We start from the raw sequence: 21606 nt of genomic DNA, 5'->3' as shown, positions 1-21606 counted from the left end.
TAAGTGGAAAATATTGAAATCGGAACACTTGAACTGTTGATTCAAAACTGCGTTGGAGACAAAGTTAAATTTGAACAAAACAAAAGCTACCTACAGTAGTGTTCAGAATAATAGTAGTGCTATGTGACTAAAAAGATTAATCCAGGTTTTGAGTATATTTCTTATTGTTACATGGGAAACAAGGTACCAGTAGATTCAGTAGATTCTCACAAATCCAACAAGACCAAGCATTCATGATATGCACACTCTTAAGGCTATGAAATTGGGCTATTAGTAAAAAAAAAGTAGAAAAGGGGTGTTCACAATAATAGTAGCATCTGCTGTTGACGCTACAAACTCAAAACTATTATGTTCAAACTGCTTTTTTTAGCAAACCTGTGAATCACTAAACTAGTATTTAGTTGTATAACCACAGTTTTTCATGATTTCTTCACATCTGCGAGGCATTAATTTTGTTAGTTTGGAACCGAGAATTTTACTCGGTTACTAGTGTGCTTGGGGTCATTGTCTTGTTGAAACACCCATTTCAAGGGCATGTCCTCTTCAGCATAAGGCAACATGACCTCTCCAAGTATTTTGACATATCCAAACTGATCCATGATACCTGGTATGCGATATATAGGCCCAACACCATAGTAGGAGAAACATGCCCATATCATGATGCTTGCACCACCATGCTTCACTGTCTTCACTGTGAACTGTGGCTTGAATTCAGAGTTTGGGGGTCGTCTCACAAACTGTCTGCGGCCCTTGGACCCAAAAAGAACAATTTTACTGTCATCAGTCCACAAAATATTCCTCCATTTTTTAGGCCAGTTGATATGTTCTTTGGCAAATTGTAACCTCTTCTGCACGTCTTTTAACAGAGGGACTTTGCGGGGGATTCTTGCAAATAAATTAGCTTCACACAGGCGTCTTCTAACTGTCACAGCACTTACAGGTAACTCCAGACTGTCTTTGATCATCCTGGAGCTGATCAATGGGTGAGCCTTTGCCATTCTGGTTATTCTTCTATCCATTTTGATGGTTGTTTTCCATTTTCTTCCACGCGTCTCTGGTTTTTTGTCCATTTTAAAGCATTGGAGATCATTGTAGATGAACAGCCTATAATTTTTGCACCTGCATATAAGTTTTCCCCTCTCCAATCAACTTTTTAATCAAACTACGCTGTTCTTCTGAACAATGTCTTGAATGTCCCATTTTCCTCAGACTTTCAAAGAGAAAAGCATGTTCAACAGGTGCTGGCTTCATCCTTAAATAGGGGACACCTGATTCACACCTGTTTGTTCCACAAAATTGATGAACTCATTGACTGAATGCCACACTACTATTATTGTGAACACCCGCTTTTCTACTTTTTTTTTTGTTTTGTTTTTACTAATAGCCCAATTTCATAGCCTTAAGAGTGTGCATATCATATGCTTGGTCTTGTTGGATTTGTGAGAATCTAGTGAATCTACTGGTAACTTGTTTCCCATGTAACAATAATAAATGTACTCAAAACCTGGATTAATCTTTTTAGTCACATAGCACTACTATTATTCTGAACACTACTGTAGATGTACTAACCAAACACACACTCTGTATTTGGTACAGAATGCTTCGGAAGTATAAAATTCAAAAACATGCAAAAATGTTTAAACGGATAGGATATGATAGTAAATTTTTGCCAGCTAAATTGGATCAAAACTATAAATACTGGATAACTAAGGGAGTTACAGCCTGGCGTGTTTTAGAGGATAAGGGGAAGCTGGAGAGTTTCCAAAGTCTGATTCAAAAATATCAACTCAAAAAGCATGATTTCTTCCACTATCTCCAAAGATCTCTAATCTAATCTCCAGAGATTATTATGAAGAAGGAAGTACTGGTGGGTCCGTCCACAGAACAGAGCGAAGGTGTTCTAATAATGATTAAATCTTATAAAGGCAGCAATATTAGGACAATCTTTGTATTATAAAAAGCACTGATGAGGGCAGATAAACATACAACCCAAGAAGTGAAATTAAAATGGGAAAAATAATTTAATATAGAAGTTGATGAGAAGAATTGGCTTGACGTGGAAATTTCACTAATAACTACTAGCTCTCGGACATGGAGGGAGATTTCTTAAAAAAATCTAATGAGATTCTTCAATACACTCAAGTTAAAAAATAAACAGTTACAGATGCACCAGAAATGCTGGAGAGAATGTGGCATGATGGATGTTGACCATTCTCACATCTTCTGGAAATGTTAACTCTTAGATTTTTGGATAATGATTCATAATATCCTGTATCTAGATTTGGGATATGCAGCTCCATTGAAACCCAGTATCCTGTATTTGAATAATTTTCGAGATGGCACTATTCATAAATGTGATGAATATTTGGTAAAGATAATGTTAATGTTAGGAAGTGGGGAAAGACGGATGTGCCATCTAAGGATCATAGGGGACATATTCCTAATGGAGAAACTAACTCACAAATGAAAGAAAAAAAAAAAAAGGAAAAATGGACATTGAAAAATGGACATTGTTTAAGCAAAATAATAACAATGTGCTATGCAGACATATTTTATGTTGATGTTGTGTTGTATAATTGTTATAACGTTTAATAAAATATAAGTTACAAAAAAGAAAGGAAAAGTCATCATGAGTGCATCTCAAAAAGTTAGAATATCATGGAAAAGTTTGCTAATTTCAGTCTACAGCTAAAAAAAAAAAAAAAAAAAAAAAAAATGTAAATTGTGTATCTCAAGATATTAGAATATTTCATAAAATCAATCCAAAAAAGGATTTAGAATCCAGAAATGTTAGTCAGAAAGGTGACCAAGAACCTGATGGTCACTCTGTCAGAGCTCCAGCATTCCTCTGTGGCGAGATAAGAATCCTCCAGAAGGACAACCATCTCTGCAGCAATCCACCAATCAGGCCTGTATAGTAGAGTGGCCAGACAGAGGCCAATCCTTGGTAAAAGGCACATGGCAGCGTGACTGGAGTTTACCAAAAGGACTCTCAGACCATGAGAAACAAAATTCTCTGGTCTGATGAGACACAGATTGAACTCGTAGGCGTGAATGCCAGGTGTCATGTTTGGGAAAAAAAAACACACACCATCCCTACAGTGAAGCATGGCAGCAGCAGGAACTGGGAGATTAGTCAGGATTGAGGGCAAGATGGATGCAACAATGTACAGAGACATCCTGGATGAAAACCTGCTCCAGAGCACTCTTGATCTCAGACTGGGGTGATGGTTCGTCTTTCAGCATGACAATGACCCTAAGCACACAGCTAAGATATCAAAGGAGTGGCTTCAGGACAAAATGTCCTTGAGTGGTCCAGCCAGAGCCCAGACCTGAATCTGATTGAACATCTCTTGAGAGATCTGAAAATGGCTGTGCACCAATGCTCCCCATCCAACCTGATGGAGCTTGAAAGGTGCTGCAAAGAGGAATGAGCAAAACTGTCCAAAGATAGGTGCACCAAGCTTGTAGCATCATATTCAAGAAGGCTTGATGCTGTAATCTTCTTGTCCATTCAGCTGCTCGTTTTGTTTTCGGGTCACCACAGCGAATACAGCCAGATCCGCACAGGTAGTTGGCACAAGTTTTACCCCGGATGCCCTTCTTGATGCAACTCGTTTTACCAGGAGAAACACACACAGCTGCTGGTGCTCCAAAGAGGTCTCCCATCCAAGTACTAACCAGGTCCCGCACTGCTCAGCTTCTGAGATCTGACGGGATCAGGCTTACATAGAGCAGAAAGGCTTGATGCTGTAATCACTGCCAAAATAAATAAATATGAAATATTTTGTCTTTTTTTGCCTTTCAGATTCTGACCCCCACCCCACCCCCCAGACACCCACCTTTTTAAGCATTTTTTTTTTGCCTTTCAACTTCAGCTAGTTGACCGCAGGGCTGCACAATATCGCCAAATTATCGTATCTCAATATTGTCCTATCAATTTGATATACAATATAACTATGATTTCACAAAGTGCAGCAACAGTGATAATTAAACGTTCTTAAACAAAAAAGGAATAATACCACACTCATTTTGTACTCATCGTAAGGTTAGGATGCTGTGCCCTCTGAAAGTATTGGAACACTTGGAATTTCACACATTTTAATTTGTTTATGCCATTTCAAATACAAGAAATACAAAAAAATATAAAGAATAAAATTTCTAAAATGATCTTCCTCAAACTCAAAGCAAATATCTAAAACTTGATAATAACTGTAAATGATAATCAGTTTTATTGCCAGTTTTCTTCAGACAACTCAGGGGATGGAAACGTGACCATTTCCAAGTTACTGAATATGTCTTGGACTTTATTTACATTAATTACGAAGAAATACAAAAGTTTCTTTTGTGCCCCCTTATACTGTTCTATCACCAGCAGTCAGTTATACATGAATGATTTTAAAATCATAACAAAAAAAATTGTTAAACAAGAAAACCCTGAATCCAGCCCTTTATCCTGATCTATTGCAAAAATTTATATTCTAGGCCAGAAGGACCTCAAAGGACTTTTAGACCACTGACAAATTTACACCCAAGATGGGTAATTGTTTTGCTGTATTTTCTGTAACATCAGCGAAACAGCAAAATAAATGTTATCAGCAAGCAAATGGAGCACTTTAGAGCTTCATCTAAATACTCATACTAGTGTACTATAGAAAACAAGATGCAATCCAGTCAAATGGCAGCAAGATTGAACATCCAGTGTACAAATGCCGTCCAAGGTGCCGTGGAATTGTACAAATATACGTTAAGTGTCAGAAACCATTCAAAAAATTCTGCCACTGCAAAGTCTAAATTTTTGCAACAGACACGAATTTGCACACACGCATCATCTGTCAGCATCAGAGTCAAAGGACACGGTGGTGACGTAGTAAGTCCAAACTGTCCCTACTACTCACTCGCTTACTTCTAGTATGTACTACGGTCACGGTTGTGTAGTAGGTTGGAACCAGTGTTAGTCAGATATTGGGAGGCAGGGTAGGTTTTGCAGGCAGTGATGCATCATGGGATGTCCTCTGAGGTCCTCCATGACAGACTGAAGCTTCTTTCCTGAAACAGTGTATAAATTTGTGATTAATCGAGCTAACAGACACTGTGGCGCAGACATCACATCATTCACTAATTAGTCTATTAAATGTCTATGATGATGATGATGATAATGTGAGCTTCTCAAAGGTCACGCTGCGGGGTCAGCGTGCTCAGGAAGCACGAGCTGAAGTGGAACTGCAGCACGTCGCACACTTTGGACCAGAAGTGTCCGGTCAGGGTCTGGAAGGCTCCGTACTGAGCCAGCCGGTGGTCCAGCAGCTTCAGACCCACGAAGCCGCAGCACGACAGCGCCGCCAGCAACAGGTATGTGCGCGAGCGGCCGTCCCCGCGCAGCAGCTGCACGCGCACTGCGCCGTAGGTCGCGAGCAGCAGGTGGCCGCCCAGCGCCGCCTCGAAGCCGCGCTCGTGCGCCAACGCGAGGCCGTAACTGAGCACGGAGCAGAGCTCGAGCGCTGCCGCTCGCGGCGCGCTCCACCCGCGCTCTATGAAGCCGATCCACACTGGAACCCACGCCACGATCGGTAAGGTCATCCACTGGTCCAGCACGGCGGGGGCGCGCCGCAGCAGCGCCAAGCGCGTCCACTGCACGGGGGCATAGAAGAGGAGCATGAGCGCGAACACCTCCCTGATGTAGCGGCTCCGCTGCGGCTCTCTAGCGCCGGCTGGCGGCGGCGGCAGCAGCCAGTACAGCGCCACGCACAGGTAAGCCGCGTTCACGAGGCAGTTGAAGGGCATCGCCAGGAAGGCGGGGAGGTGACGCAGCGGCTTCTCCGCGTAATGGTCGTAAGACAGGTCCACCGTGACGTCATCGAACAAGCTGGTGTTCACCAGGATGACGCAGAAAACAAAAGGCACCGACACGTGAAGCAGAGCGGACTTCATCGCTGCTTCACGCACGCCCTGATTCCGGGTTCATGGTCACATGGTAGAAAACCGAGGCCCTGATTGGCTACTGTCTGTGCCGCACGCAGTACAATAAAATGGCACTTTTAAAAAGATATTTACAAATAAATACAAGCATTGGATGACAAGCTTCAAGGTGCCTTATTAAAATGGATATGTTTAATATTTGAAATCTGGTAACCGTTTTGGTAGTGAAAACGTTTCTACACTTTGTCATATAATACTGTACTTGACCGTTTTTCATGAAATGTGGTGGTATCCGTTGTCCTGGAGGAGTTTGATAAGTTTTGACCATGATGCAGATAATCAAAATGTTAATTTTCCATTAATTTGCCAGATAACATGCTGTTTGTCTCTTTTCTTCAAAGGCCCAATTTATGACGTCACACTCCGCTGGGGGAGCTGCCACGAAATGTACATGAAAAAATAAAAATAAAATAAATGTACACGTCTGTCTGTACAGTTAAGTAAAGAAACAAGGCTGGCGTTATTTTAATAATATTACATCCTTTTCATATAGTTGTAGAGCCAACAATCACAAAGAACAGCCAACTGCTGTACAGAATAAACAAGGAATTGTAAAATGAAACAAAAACATGACATAGAAATAATCCTGTAAACAGAATAGCGATAATACAAATCCACCCTGTAGAGAAAAGTGCAATCATAAATATTTAAGTGTCAGGTTGAATTTTAAACGATACAAGTCAGCCTGATGTTATTAGATAAAACTGTTTTATAGTACAGAAGCTCAAATGGAAGAGCTGTCTCATATCATGGCCCTGTTCTGTGGAATGATCCCCCTGCATCAATAAAACAGTCAGATTCTGTATAAAATTTCAAGTCCAGACTGAAGACGCAGTTATTTTCCTTTTCGTAGGGCTAGCATACTGGCATATTGTGTTACTATACTTTTTAATCTTTTAATTCATTTTATTTTGTGAGTTGTTTTGTGTGAAGCGCCTTGAGGCGACTCTTGTGATTAGACGCTATATAAAATGAATAAATTGAAATTAACGGCTTACAAAATGGTATGAAAACTAAAACTGGACAATATAGTCTGATTAAGGTGTGTCCATGTCCACAGTGCCCTGAAGAGCTTAATTCAACTATTGCTTACTCTGATCTTAATAACCAGACCTTATTCAGATTAAGGTAACAAAAAAAAATGCTGTTTACACATCAGCATCTTAATCAGGGTAATATCAGAATATTACTGTCCATGTGAACAGAGGTAATGTCTTCTTATGGCCAGGGTTGGAAAAAAGTGAACTTTATCCTTTAAATTTTGCATGAAGAAAGTGTCTAAATTTATTTTTAAGTAATGCAATAAAGACAGGCAAATCCAAAACACATAAAAAGGCATGCAGGACCAAAAAAATATAGACCAAAGAGAGAAACTGAATGATCCACACAGCCACAGCGCTCCAATATGTTTCAGGCAACAGCCCTTCATCAGACAAAGGGCTGTTGCCTGAAACATTACATTTATTCTTTGTTAGATAAAAATTTTTGTATCGGAGCACTGTGGCTGTGCGGATCATTCGGTTTCTCTCTTTGGTAAATTTATTTTTAAACCATGAAAGACTGAACTCAGTATTTAAATGCTGGGGGGGAAAAACCCAGTTAAAGTGGAGAATCCATCCACTTGAACAGCTTCTATCTTCTCTTGGTTCCACCAAAACCTGAAACAAAAAGCAGAAAAGCTGAAGCTCAACTGAAGTTCAGAACTCGGCAGAATCCACAACGCGTTTGGTAACTCCGTTTCAAAGAGGTAAGAGGTTGAAGACTGATCTCAAGTTAGCTTGTTGCTACTTGTGTGGCGCCTTCCATCTGAGGCTCTTTACGGTACGGCGGGGAAAATGAACACACTGTGATGGAGTCAAGCTGATATCCGTATCAATTTATCACAATGTGAAGATTAATTGAAGGACTCATCTACCTGAAGCAGTGCGTGTTCCTGTGGAATGAGAGAATGTTCTCGGAGTAGAAGGTCTGCTGGCAAAGAAATTACTATGATGATAGTGATGGGGCTGATTTCTGCATGGACAACAAAAAAAGTTTATGAATAAAATGATTACATTTCTGAAATCTTTCATTTTCCCCAACACTACACGTTTTCTCTGCCTTTTACTCAAATCTCGGTCTTTCCACTAACCTTTGACGACCAAACAGATATCCCAGCACCCCTCCTGTTCCCATTCCAGTCCAGAAGCTGCCGTTTGTGCCCGATGTGGCTCCGCTTCCTGGATAATGATGTGTATTAGTGTACTCACTGCGGAAGCCGTAACCCGGATTAACACCTGGATTTTCACCTGGAGAGCATGAACAAAAGTGAAAACAGATTCAAATTTAGAAACAACAACAAATAAACTATATATATTGGCCCAAATGCAAAGTGCTTATTTTCCTAATGTATTTTGACCGTTGGGGTTTTTCTGTAATTATTGTATGGCTTTTGCCTTACAATATAAAGCGCCTTGGGGCAACTGTTTGTTGTGATTTGGCGCTATTTTGGGGGGGCACCTGTCTAATATTTGGGCCAATATGGTAACTGCAAGCATAAAGGTAGAACGTCAAATACTCCAATATGTAGAAAATTAAACACTGAGGAAAAATGGAGGACTGCATATTTTGTGTTAAAACATAAATACTGCAGCACTGAAAATAAACTGAACAATTACACACTGCATTACTTCAACAAAAATAAGACACTACAAATGGGGTGCTATAACTTACCTGTGTAGTCAGGTCTGAAACCCGGGGGTGGGGGTCCTGTGGTGGATCCATGGCCATCATCATTGTAACCGTTCTGTGCGCCCTCCTGCCCCCACCTGTTCGTGTTGTTAGTGAGGAAAAACTTGTACACGCAGTACGCTATGCCTAAAAACAGCACAACCACCAGCAGCCCTCCAAAGTCCCCATCGTGTGAGCGCTGAGAGCTCTGATGTGCCTGCTGGTCGTGGCCATGATGACGCCCATTACCTGAGAAACCACTGAAGAAGCTCGAGGCAAAGTCCCCAAGGCCTGAGAATCAGAAAGAGAGAGAGAGTTTCTAAACATATAATGTGTGATAAGAGCGGTGTTTGCGTCTCTTGTGCCACAGTGAACAACCTCCAAATCCCTTGAACCCATTTTGTGAATTCCAGCCCCACTGATTCCTCTGTCGTCCCTCTTCGGTCAGTTCCAGCGTATACTCAAGCCCACACGAGCCCTTCAGGATGTAGTCATCATGAGGGTGGTTGTAGCCCTCACAGGTCACCTCGATGGGGCCGAACCGGTACGCGCTGTCCATATCAGTCTTACACTCCCACTGTGTGGGTGCAGCAGAGTGACGATTACAGCCAGCACATCATTTCAACTATTCAAATTATTCATCCTCATTTCAGTACCACTACAGTACTGCAGATATTTTTTCCCTTCCTTACCTGTACATCCACACCATCCCAGCCTTTGTTTTGGCACTGGACCACCTGTGGAACAAAGGAGTGGCAGCCTGCTGAGCCTCCGACACACTGGAGCTGAAGTACAGGCCTGGAGCGCCGTGCTGTGGTGTACCGATCCTTATACAGAGTCAGCACTTGGACATCTCGCAGCAGCACACTGTCACCTGCAGTGGACAGAGGTTTGGAAACTTCAGCAACAGTCAAAGGAGTCAGACTGCCAAAAATTATTGCTGAGGTTTTTGTTTTTGTTGTTGTTAAAAACAATCACAGCCTTTCTAATGCCCCCGCCCCTTCCAATCACTAAATTTTGTTTGTTGTGTGTAGCAAATAAAAAACAGACTCTCCAGAATTCTTCTATGTACAGTCAAGGATTTGAGTAGTGCGTTTTTAAAAAAATGTGACTCTGCACACCACCACAATGAAGACAAAATGAAACAAGATGTTTAATTAAACGATTTAACAAAAATATTGCATTTACCATTCAGAAATTACATCCATTTTTCTATATAGTCCCCCTGTTTTCAGAGGCCATAATTAATTGGACAGACAAAACCACAATTATTTTTTAGTGTAAATGATCACGTTTACAGTCATTTTTCTTTAGTGAAGTCAGGAGACAGATACATTAACATTTCAAACTCAATGGATGCATCTTGGACTCATTTACCTCAATTATTAAAAATATAAATAATATGATACTGTACAAAAAAAGTCTGTGTAGTAGTCAGGTCTCAAAAACTTACTGGGCAAGAAGGAAACGAGTGAGTAAAGCACCAAGCCACCGTTGACAACCCAGAAAGAGCTGCAGGCTTTTATTTTGTATCTTTTTGGCCAATGTCTGACTTTTTTATTTAAACAAAAAAACAACTTTTCTTGTCTGGAGCCTAATTAAAGCAGCTGTTATAAATTTCTTGAACACTGTGAGATGGATCTCCATTGTTGTTTCTTTTATATATTAATGATATATATGTTTGGTTTCTAAGTTCCTGACTTGTATTTTGTTTGCTGATGATACAACTGTATTTTGTAGTAGGGATCATTTGGGACAGCTTTTGGACATGATGGAGAAGGAATTAAAGAAATTTAAACAATGGTTTGATTCAAACAAATTATTGCTCCATTTTGGTAAAACTAAGTATTATATTTGGAAATAAGGTCAGGAATTTAAGCAGAAATTTATTGTTACATGACACTGAAATTGAACTTGTAACAAACAAAATTTCTTGGGGTTTTTAATTGATGACAAAACATTAATTATGTTAAATCTAAAATGTCTAAAGCCACTGCAATCCTGTATAAAGCAACAGACTTCCTCTCACAACATGCATTAACTATTTTATATCATTCATTACTTGTTTCATATATGACCTATTGCATTGAGGTTTGGGGAAACAGATACAAATACAATATTTTTACTACAACAGAAAGCCATAAGAATCATTAGTGATAAACCCTACCGTGAACCAACAAACCCATTATTTGTCTGTTTACATATTGTAAAATTCTGGGACTTTGATTACAACACAATTCAAATCATGTGTAAAGTCAAAAACAAAATTTTTCCTCAGCATGTCCAGGATCTGTGAGGGAATCGAAGTTACAATTTGAGAGGAACGTTAGTATTTGAGAAGTCAAAGATCTGAACTAAAAGCCACTGCATTTCTGTTAAAGGTGTTAACATTTGGAATAATTGTCCTGATAACATCAAATTATCTGGTAATGTAGGTGGCTTTAAAAGGCTCTATAAGAACAATATAATTACTTCTTATAATCTGATGAACTGTTTCTAGATTTTTGTTACCGTTTTGGGGGATTGTGCACTGTGTTTGTCTGGTTGTGCTTTGAGTTTTTTATTGATTAATTTTATACTGTCTGATTTCCTATTGAAAGTATGCACATATATATATATATATATATATATATATATATATATATATATATATATATATATATATATATATAAACGGGTGGGCGTTTAGAAACTTTGCTTCTGCAATGACATACCCCCATTTTGTGTTACCCTGGTGACAAGTCCTAATACATGCACGAGCTGATACAGATACATCGGGGCATGATACATAAACAGACGTGATAAGGTATACTTACTAAATGAAGGCAGTGAGTGACAATCTGTATGTGTCTGTATTAATACCAAATTGTACTTGTACCTGTGGCATTGTAATGGGTCAGTGCACAGGAGCAGATTGAGGATTTTGTAAAGGGGGTGGGGTGTGGATTTGCAAGCAAGTAAGGCCATCCTGAATTTGTCAGTGCTCCCCCACAATTTTTTTGAATTTTTAAGTGCCATTTCCTGCATTTTGGCCCATATTTTACCACAAAAATACACAGAAAAAATAAACTTCATAATCTGTTTTTATTAATTTGAACTTGCATGATCTTAAATGTGATCCTATGACATTATAATGACAACAGAACATGTGAAATGTCTGTAGTAAAAAAAAAAAAAAAAAAGTCACACCTTTGATACAGCTTGCTGAATGATTGTGTGCACGCACGCACACGCACACACACACCCACACCCCAATCTGCCGCTGGTCTAAGTCACGTGGTTATGACAGCAGGCAATTTTACTTTTGTATTCTATCTATATGTAGGACCAAAATTACCTTTTGTAATAATGCTCAACACTTTCTTAGATTCCACAACTATTTATAATAAACAACTCGTTGTTGTTAGCATCTGACACCTGCTGTTAAGTTAGCTACGTTCTCTCTTATCTCAGCATAATTCGAAACAGGATACTGAAACGGCACGATAAGAATCTTACCACTGAGACTTCTGACAGTGTCCATATACAGAAAAGTCAACAAAATTATCAAAAACGTCATTTCGCTTCAGTATCTTTCAGCGGCTCCAACGCCAAACAACTGTTTGCTCCAGGTTGCGTCACGTACCGAAGCTTCGAAGCGTGTGTCAAGAAAGCAGTTTCCGGTGAAGCTCAGTGACTGTTAATGAAGCTTTATCACTGCGCTACTGCTGTTATAATGTAACGCTATTAATCCGCAGGTCAAATAAGAGAAACAAAATAACCAGTTTTCTCTCCATAAAAGCACATTTATACTCAGGCATTATAGCTACAAGTTTTGACAGCCTACATTTGTGGATATAAAAAAGCTCATTTTCGCTCTTTCGCTACACATTTCTATGTTTGGGCAGGTAAGTATTTTCAGTTTGTCGAACTTAAAATATAACTGAACAGGAAGTGGTCATTTCCGCGTTAGGTCTGTTTTGAAGCCGTCAACCAATCACTGACATCCACGCAGGGATTATGCTGCGTTCAGAACCCTTCGAAGCTCGGAAAGACGAAAGCAAAAAATGAAAACCCCTACTTTTGGAAAAAGTGCGTTAATTAGATTATCTCGGAGACAGCATTGTCCCAGCTTTATAAAGAGCAAAGTGAATGAAAAATGAGCACTGGCTTACTGCCGTTTTGAAATTTGAAAGCACAATTTACACTTCCATTGTAACAAATGTGTATGGATATCACACACAGAAGTCCGAAACAAGAGGCTAAATTAAAAAATATATGTTATCGCAGACCTGAAACTTCTGCACCCTACTATGTTTTATAGGTGGAGGAGACTGAACCATGGCCTCCTAGAACTACAAAACAGACAATTATATAATTGATGATTTTAAAAACCCTGAATTGAAACACTGTTCATGGTTTAAACTAAGCTCGCTTGTTGCCCATGGGGATTCAACTCTAGATTGTGTAGTGTTCTATAATGTATAAAGTTTCTATAATGATTTTAACTGAAAAGTGCAGGAGAAAAATTTTGTGAATAATTGTATTTATTACTTGGCACGTTGAGTTGATGCCATCTTTTACAACTGGCAAAGTTGAGATATTTCCTTGGTTCAGAGCTTGTCTGGTTATCAGGGTCTGATTATTGGTGATATCAGCATCTGTTGTTCACCGTTGTTACCCAATATCCCTTATTTCTAAAAAATAAATAAAAAATAATACTAGTGCAATCAACTTTTTGTTTTGGCAGCTTTCATCCTTGACCCAAAACACAAAAGCATATCAATCTGAAAATGTCAGCTGGCCCCAGTTTCTCCATGATGCAAATTACACACATGCACACAGAAGCCACTTGGCTTTTGGTATCTAGATGGGAATATGTCCCAAGCAGAGTGTCACCCCTTCGGGTCTGGTCTGCTTGAGGTTTCTTCCTCAGAGGGAGTTTTTCCTTATAATGCAACAAATAACTGAAACAATACTTCACATGGTGATACAAGCACCAAATCCAGCACAAATTCTCCTTAGACATTGCTCTTTGGAAAACCGACGGGCACATAGGGATCAATTGAAGAATTACACAGGGGTTAAAATATAAAAATGCTCTAATTATATTGAAAACTATACCACATTATTTGTCTGATCATAAAGATTCCAAAAAGGTATAGTTTGGACTATGACTGAATGTTATGGAGTTATGGGGTAAAAACCTTAAGAATGGTGACAGAGGTCAATTTCAGTTTGTACAGGGGTCAAAAGTTAAAGTTGCTCAAATTTGAGTAAAAAATGGTGCAAATTGTTGATTGAGCTATTTAGATTAATAAATTGAATAGTTTTGAATGTGCTGAATACTTGGTCTCTAAAGATCAAATAATGTTGACGTCCATGTGACATACGTTACCCCGTAACGTGATAACTTAGCATGATACATGGCGCAAACTATTCCTTTTTTGAAACCCTATTAACTCAACCAATAATTTGCATCACCTTTGAACAAAATTGGAGCAACTAACTTTTGACCCCTGTACAAACTGAAACCGAACTTTATCACCATTCTTGTTGTTTTTACCCCATAACTATAGAATTCAGTCATAGATAGTTTAAACTATACCTTTTTGGAATCTTTACAATTAGACAATGTGGTATAATTTTCAATATGACTGGAGCATTTTTAGATTTTGATCCCTATGTAATTCTTAAATTGACCTCTACGTGGCCCGTCATTTTTTTTTTCCCGCAAAAGTCATATCTGAGGTGTACTTTTGCCAAATTTGGTGCTTGTATCACCATTTGAAGGATTCCTCTGTAAATATTCTGTTATCTGCTGCACTATTACCACTGTTGCTCTGGGGGTTGGTAAGGTTAGACCTTAGTTGTGTGAAGCACCTTTAGGCAACCTTGGCGCTAAATGAAAATAAATTGAAGTATTACATCTTCTACAATGGGAATGTGTGTCCAAACTTGTGGTACTCTATATGATGCCAATTTTATGGCACAGTATGAGGAAAAATAAAAACATAGCTACCAACATAATTCCATGTCTTCTTAAATTTGCATCTTCTCACCGCGTGTCCAAAAGTTCTAGAAAGGTTTGCCGTGCGCCGAAAAGGCAGTGATAGCACAGTGTTCAAAAAGATCCAATTATACCGACGGGGGTATTTTTTTTATTTTATTTTTTTAAGTCCCGTGCTGTGCTTCTTGATTTCAAATGTGAAATAGTAAACAGACCAAAGCCATTGCAGTTACCGCAAACCAGAGTGTGACAGTACCACCTGAAGGCCATGGGCTACAACAACAAAGATCACAGTGGTTGTAGTAAAATCATTTTTATTTCTTCAGTCACCTGCTGTTCAGCCCATATTATTAAATCTCTTCTATAAGTTAGATATTTACATCACTGAAGACCCTTCACAAAACGCGCCATGTTCATTTTAGAAACAAATCTATTTACATTGTACAAAACATTGCATACATGATCATCCACACACCAAGCTCCGTCCCCTGCAACAAGACACCATATTTTGATCATTTGACATGTCAACCCACCTCACCTGATAATTATCACACATCTCATTACCCAGCAACCCCATGTTTTCCATCCTGATAGTCAGGCAGTAAAAGTCACAGTCAACTGGTCAACAACTCACAGACTGTCAGTAAGGCAGGCAGTGCAAAAAGTAAGTCCACTTTCTCCACCACAAAACATCTGTAGAAATCGATGTAGAGAACAGAAAATGAGGAATATATTGTTAGAGGGATGCAAAAAGGGTTAGTAACACCACTCTGGGGAAATAATGCACGCCAGCACTGGACGGCACACTGCCCGAGCTGCAAAAACTACCTGGTTGTGCTTTCAGCAAACTAATTCAATGTCCAACATTTCTGTCCTGCTGAGAGGATTTTAAACAAAGGATATAATGAATCATTTTCACAGCTGCTGGAGTGTGTAATTATAAATACAACCTAAAGTACCAGCATCCCTTCCACTGTGCACGGAAATTGTTGAGTACTTTAATTACACTTCATTGAACCCGATGATGTCTTCACCTTGTATCTGCTTTGACTGTAGAGAAGATCGATTAGTCTTTCCCGACGTGACGACAGCACGCAGGGTTTTTAAGCAGAATGACCAAGCAGAGCAGAAACAGTGTGTGTACAAAACATTTAACAATTTATCATCTGCATTTTAACGGTCATAAAACAAGCCGGTGCAATCCTTTTGTTAAAAGCTACAGTATGTAGGATTTAGTGTCACCTAGTGGTGAAGTTGCAGATTGCATTATGTCCTCACAGGTCACAATTTTGCTTGCCTTCACATTTTTTTGTTTGTTTGTTTTGCTGATGGGGATTTATGCTCCCTCGTCTTTTTTTGTCATAAGCAATATGTATGAGGGTGATCAAACTTGTTAGCCTGCGCTACCAACCAGAAAACGGTGTATACGGGAGCTACCGCTGTCTCATTTTTTCCCCCTGCAGTCATCCAGCCATGCGGAACATCAAAGTATGTCCCTTTTTAGGCGACTGTATCAAAATGGCAGCCTCCATGAGAGGGCCCGCCCCCTTGTCATTATGTAGAGATCATTCCAAGCTTATGAAAACACATCAATTAATTATTGTAGGTAATTATACCCTAATTGACAGGTGGTTATGAGTTTCTGCCATTAAGCACCCCTAAATTCTACACAGTGTAGCTTTAACATCAACAAGCAGTTATCAAAATACACAGTTTACTAACTCGACTTATTTCTGTGTTACATGGTGCAACCTGACATCTTAACTACCTGGAAATCTGACAAAAGCACAAAAGCAAGCATGTCACGCAACGGCTTCATTACACTGAACCCTCCACCAGTTTTAAAAACTATTCTTTGGTCAAAGTGCTAAACTTTTGACAAAAAAAAAAAACAACACACTGGTTTAAAAAGGAAATAAAGAGTCCCATATGGTTCCATTTCATAGTTTCTCTCAGCACAGCTTCAGTCTGGATGTCACACTTCCTCTGGGGTCGAGTCTGAATGTCACGTCTGCATGGACTGCTGTGACAGACGCACACTTAAGGCCACACTGTTGATCGTTTGTGACAAGACGTCCATCACGTTGGAGTTGTAATAACACTGAACGGGTGGATTTCCTCTTTAAATGACAGCATCAGTTTTAAAAAATAAGATTGGGATAGTTATCAGTCTGTCACTGTACATCCTCAAAGAGTCACAGTGTTCACCTCTGAGCTCTTAGTGGTTCTACTGTCGCCAGTTTTCGCGCCTTTACACGGCCACAATGTTGTTCATCTCCCATTTCTGAGTGGTTTTACTGGTGTCACAGTCTGATATGAAAACTGTATGCAGCAGATCGGAGCGGTCCAGACATTTGCCTGTTGAGAACACAGAGAACAGGTGCTACACAGCATGTGGAAAAGCAGTGACCATAGTGTTACCTCACAGATTAAGCCTATACACACAGACATACACAATTCTATACACAATACCACATAATGACAATGTGATAAAAGTTTTTTTTTTATTTATTTTTTTGTTTTTGATTTTTTGCAAATTTGTTTAAAATAAAAAAAAAACTAACAAATCACATGTACATAAGTATTCACAGCCTTTGCCATGAAGCTCAAAACTGAACTCAGGTGCATCCTATTTCCACTGATCATCCTTGAGATGTTTGTATATCTCAACTTGAGTCTACCTGGGGTAAATTCAGTTGATTGGATATGATTTGAATAGGCACACACCTGTCTACATATAAGGTCCCACAGTTGATGGTGCATGTCAGAGCACAAGCCAAGCATGAAGTCAAATGAATTGTCTGTAGACATCTAAGAAAGGATTGTCTTGAGGCACAAATTTGGGGAAGAAGTTCTAATCCACCAGGACTCTTCTTAGAGCTGGCCGCCCATCTAAACTGAGCGATCAGAGGAGAAAGGCCTTAGTCAGGGAGGTGACCAAGAACCCGATGGTAACTCTGTCAGAGCTCCAGCATTCCTCTGTGGAGAGAGGAGAACCTTCCAGAAGGACAACCATCTCTACATCAATCCACCAATCAGGTCTGCATGGTAGAGTGGCCAGACGGAAGCCACTCCTTAGTAAAACACACATGGCAGCCCGCCTGGAGTTTACCAAAAGGCACCTAAAGGACTCTCAGACCATGAGAAACAAAATTCTCTGGTCTGATAAGACAAAGATTGAACTCTTTGGGGTGACTGCCAGACATCATGTTTGGAAGAAACCAGGCACCACCCCTACAATTAAGCATGGTGGTGGCAGCATCATGCTATGGGGATGTTTTTCAGCAGCAGGAACTGGGAGACTAGTCAGGATTGAGGGAAAGACGAATGCACAGAGACATCCTGGATGAAAACCTGCTCCAGATCGCTTTTGACCTCAGACTGGGGCGATGGTTCATCTTACAGTAACCCTAAACACACAGCCAAGATATCAAAGGAGTGGCTTCAGGAAAACTGACTGTCCTTGAGTGGTCCAGACCTGAATCTGACTAAACATCTCTTATGTACATGTGATTTGTTAGTTTTTTTATTTTTAATAAATTTGCAAAAACTTAAAAAACAAAAAACACTTTTTTCATGCTGTCATTATGGGGAATTGTGTGTAGAATTTTGAGAAAAAACAAGTTAATTCTGAATACTGTTGGATAATTTCCAGATGCACTAACTATTTCTACATGTTTGGAGCAACTGATGACACAATCAGAGTGGACGGTGTTTAAAAGCTTCAATGCAGGAGGCACCAAAAGAAAATATGAAGACATCTGAATAAGGCAGAACACTGAATACATTGTATTTAAATAATTAGAAATGACCTTTACCTGTTTTTAAATGCGTGAAGCGATGGAGGTCCTGTGAGCAGAATGAGAGTGAGACACAGGAAAAACTATTGAATTAACACTTTAATATTTTATAAGCAGTAATCACCCAGAATTCCACTTTCCTCTTAGTTTAGCATTTTAAGAGGGGCTGTTTGAAGACATTTGTTTGGCCTCTTTCAACTCTGTGGAGTACGACATATAGTGAACTTGTTCTCCCCCCAATTCAAAAACAGTAAAATGTTATCTTGTCACTCACTAAACTAAAATGGAAGATAATGATGATGAATTAACTAGATATTAGTTAACTGTGATGCAACAGCTCAATCCAAACAGTAACTTTGCTTTGCTTATGTAATATATGACACATCTGTCTGCCATCTGCTGGATGGTTGGTGGATGACGGAAATTAGAAGCTGGTGTTGTTTGGAAGTTATATGTAGCTTAAAATGAGCTCATCTGTCAATTCCTTTCATTGACACCAGACCTAGGTCTGGTGGCACCCAAGGTATATGAATGAGTCAATATAAATGTATAAAGAGCAGCATATGTGAGAGCAGGCTGGCCTGCAGCCACCAAGTCTGCAATTCATATACTGTTTAATACACTAATTAGAATGTCAAATTTGAGAAGCAACTATTACAGTAATTGACCTAAAACACACACCTTAAAATTATTTCATATGTGGACAGTAGGGGTGCTCGGATCAGGTTTTTCCCCCTCAATCCAGATCAGAGTCATTTAATATTGAGATCTGTCCATAACAAGTCCAGATTGGACACTTGTATTTCACCAAATATTAAACTTGCACAGAGCATAGTGCGGCACATAAAAGTCAATCTTAAGTATATCAGCACATCTGCAAAGCAGGTAGCTCAGTGCATAAGGAGCTGGGTTGTCAATATGCAGACCTGGGTTCGAATCCTGCTCATGCTATTTGTCTGCATCCCTGGACAAGCACTTGATCTGCTTTGTCTCAGTCTACCCAGCTGTACATGGATACTGGCCTTGGCTGAGGAAAGTCAGACTGGCGTGCCATCTGGGAGGAGTCACAGACCCTTATCCCCTCCATGCTATGGAATGTGGAGTAAGCACCAACAAGCCTCAGAGCCTACATAAGACTTGTTTCTAACGTACAAGCTTGACAATTTATCAGTTCTGCAATTTATTAAGAAAGAAAATAGTGCCACGTGCACAGAATGGTACAAGCCATCAAAGTTTCAGCTAGAACAGTGGGTATGGCCAAACTCCAAACGTTATATCAAGGTCAACATTTAAAAAAAAAAAAAAAAAAAAAAAAAAAAAATCTTAAAACTCATCAGATTTGTTTTGGGGCTACCTACTTGCTATCCTTGTACCAAACATCAGCTCAATATCTTTAAAAACTGCTGACCAATGGCTCTAGGTAGCATTTTCAATATGGCCACCATGGCAGCCACTTTGACATTGCATTGGAGTGCCTCAAACAGAAATTGGTGTCCTTATAGGCTGGAACATTTATGCCAAATTGCAGCTTGACTGGCTCTGCTGTTTCGGAGAACAAGATGTTTACACATGCCGCCGTCGATGCCGACAGACAGACAACCCACAACATAAGCCCACTGGACCTTTATTCCAGGTGAGCTAAAAACTCACAAAAACCATCACATTTCATTTTTGGCTTGGATTCCCATCGGATAAGTTTTTGGGCGTGCTGAATGCTACCCATGTAACAAACTTCAACTCAATTTCTGAGAAATGTCTATATATGAGATTTTTAAGATGGCCACCATGGTGACCATACTTGAAATCGGATCAGTACACCTTGAACAAACTTGGGTGTCCTTGTGGGTAGGAATATGCACACCAACTTTCAACTTCATTGGGCCAGCGGTTTTGGAGAAGATGTTTACACAAGGCCATCGCCGTCGCAAAAGCCAAAAAAAAACAGGAAAAAAAAGAGAAAAAATCCTACTTAATGTTTTGATTCATTTTTATTAAATAAACTCTTTTTTTTTTTAATATGACTCATTTATACTTACAGCAGCATTGTAGCAGCAAAGGTAGAACACTTACTGATTGACATTTTACTTCTGAAAAATATTGATCTTCATGATTATTATTATTATTAGCCAAAATACGTCTTTAAAAAAAAATAGCCCTTTACTCTGGGGGGATGGGGGTGTCATTTCAATCCCTCACCCCTCTGGTCACGTGCCTGCACAGTGCCTGTTTGAATGAGGAATCCACAGACACAGATGAAAAATTTGTTTATGTAGAAAGCACAACTTCATTGGCTGATAGGAAAGGTAGTACACCTGACATCCGTCAGAAACAGACTTTGCATACATTTGACGCCAAGGAAAACATATGATTTTAAAACATGCACCACGGCAGCATAGACAGACTGTTGGCAGTTATCACTGTGCAAGAGGGAATTATGTGTGTAAATATAATGGTGTGACTGCATATTTGAACAAAGGAGAATGTAAATATGCTTTTAAATCCTGCACTACTGGTCTTCTGGTGAAGCAGCAGCAATCCCTGACAGAGCACGACCTGCTCATACCGTGCTTGCGAATCAATGCCAGACGTAACGTACATTGGTTCTTGTTTAATTTATCCACTCCCGTGATAAGGCGTTAGTCCGACTGTCTTAATCGAATCAGGAAATCCCTAGTGAGGAGTTTAATGACTGTGAAGCAGAGGTTGCCAAGGTTGAGCCATTAATGCTAATCACACATGGATGTATTCACCACTGTGCAGCACTCTCCCACAGGATAAACAGATGTATCCACAATATATGGACAGGCAGAGAGCTAACAAGCATCTGAAAATATACCAAGACATACTGCACCATGAATAGATACAAACAATACGCGTAAAATACTAGACAAGACCACTGACATCATTTCCCACTTTGATTTGCAGATTTTTGTGCATCCATGTTAACGTGTCTCACCTTGAAATATTTCCAGTCATTATATTGGTTCTGGTCACAGTGGGTGATGATGACAGCTGAATTATCAGGTCCTTTAGCCAGGCATTGGTCATACTGCATCAGCTGGCTAGCTTCATTGATACGGAATAACTGGACACACATTTAACAGAATAAACCAACCATCCCCTCAGAAG

At 39.6% G+C, this 21606-nt stretch overlaps 3 protein-coding genes across 5 annotated transcripts in view; all 3 read right to left on the bottom strand.

Moving 5' to 3' along the window:
• Nucleotides 1-4234: 4234 nt before the first annotated feature.
• On the bottom strand, nucleotides 4235-7422 carry tmem187 (transmembrane protein 187). Its single transcript, XM_034188430.1, has one exon. The coding sequence runs from the start codon at nucleotides 5929-5931 to the stop codon at nucleotides 5170-5172; it is 762 nt and encodes a 253-aa protein (XP_034044321.1). The 5' UTR covers nucleotides 5932-7422; the 3' UTR covers nucleotides 4235-5169.
• Nucleotides 7423-7562: 140 nt separating this feature from the next.
• Nucleotides 7563-12386, bottom strand: saraf (store-operated calcium entry-associated regulatory factor). The gene is made up of 7 exons (XM_034188429.1): nucleotides 12187-12386; nucleotides 9381-9562; nucleotides 9067-9265; nucleotides 8692-8979; nucleotides 8111-8267; nucleotides 7895-7992; nucleotides 7563-7637 (listed from the first exon to the last, which is right to left on the bottom strand). The coding sequence occupies exons 1-7, from the start codon at nucleotides 12245-12247 to the stop codon at nucleotides 7612-7614; spliced, it is 1011 nt and encodes a 336-aa protein (XP_034044320.1). The 5' UTR covers nucleotides 12248-12386; the 3' UTR covers nucleotides 7563-7611.
• Nucleotides 12387-14974: 2588 nt separating this feature from the next.
• The window catches only part of galnt7 (UDP-N-acetyl-alpha-D-galactosamine: polypeptide N-acetylgalactosaminyltransferase 7), a 40535-nt gene continuing 33903 nt past the window's right edge, over nucleotides 14975-21606 (bottom strand). For 2 of the 3 annotated variants that reach the window (XM_034187373.1, XM_034187372.1), the window contains exons 13-15: nucleotides 21434-21562; nucleotides 18496-18526; nucleotides 14975-17035 (exon numbers count right to left, since the gene is read on the bottom strand). In XM_034187373.1, coding sequence (XP_034043264.1) covers nucleotides 16929-17035; nucleotides 18496-18526; nucleotides 21434-21562 — 267 coding nt within the window. In that variant the 3' untranslated portion in view covers nucleotides 14975-16928. Of the gene's footprint in view, nucleotides 17041-18495; nucleotides 18527-21433; nucleotides 21563-21606 lie in introns of all 3 variants that reach the window. The other variant, XM_034187374.1, reaches the window with a different exon arrangement.

Source organism: Thalassophryne amazonica, chromosome 15 (genome assembly GCF_902500255.1).
Source record: "Thalassophryne amazonica chromosome 15, fThaAma1.1, whole genome shotgun sequence".
Taxonomy (NCBI): domain Eukaryota; kingdom Metazoa; phylum Chordata; class Actinopteri; order Batrachoidiformes; family Batrachoididae; genus Thalassophryne; species Thalassophryne amazonica.
The sequence above is the reverse complement of the archived record's forward strand: the minus strand, read 5'-3'. Positions and strand labels throughout refer to the sequence as shown.

What these genes read in the sequence shown, in the direction of transcription:
- tmem187 (XM_034188430.1), bottom strand. Translation starts at nt 5,931, where the DNA reads ATGAAGTCCGCTCTGCTTCACGTGTCGGTGCCTTTTGTTTTCTGCGTC.
- saraf (XM_034188429.1), bottom strand. Translation starts at nt 12,247, where the DNA reads ATGACGTTTTTGATAATTTTGTTGACTTTTCTGTATATGGACACTGTC. An exon ending in CACTGTCAGAAGTCTCAGTG is followed by an intron (nt 9,563 to 12,186) that starts GTAAGATTCTTA and finishes TGTCCACTGCAG; the next exon opens with GTGACAGTGTGCTGCTGCGA. An exon ending in GGGATGGTGTGGATGTACAG is followed by an intron (nt 9,266 to 9,380) that starts GTAAGGAAGGGA and finishes GCACCCACACAG; the next exon opens with TGGGAGTGTAAGACTGATAT.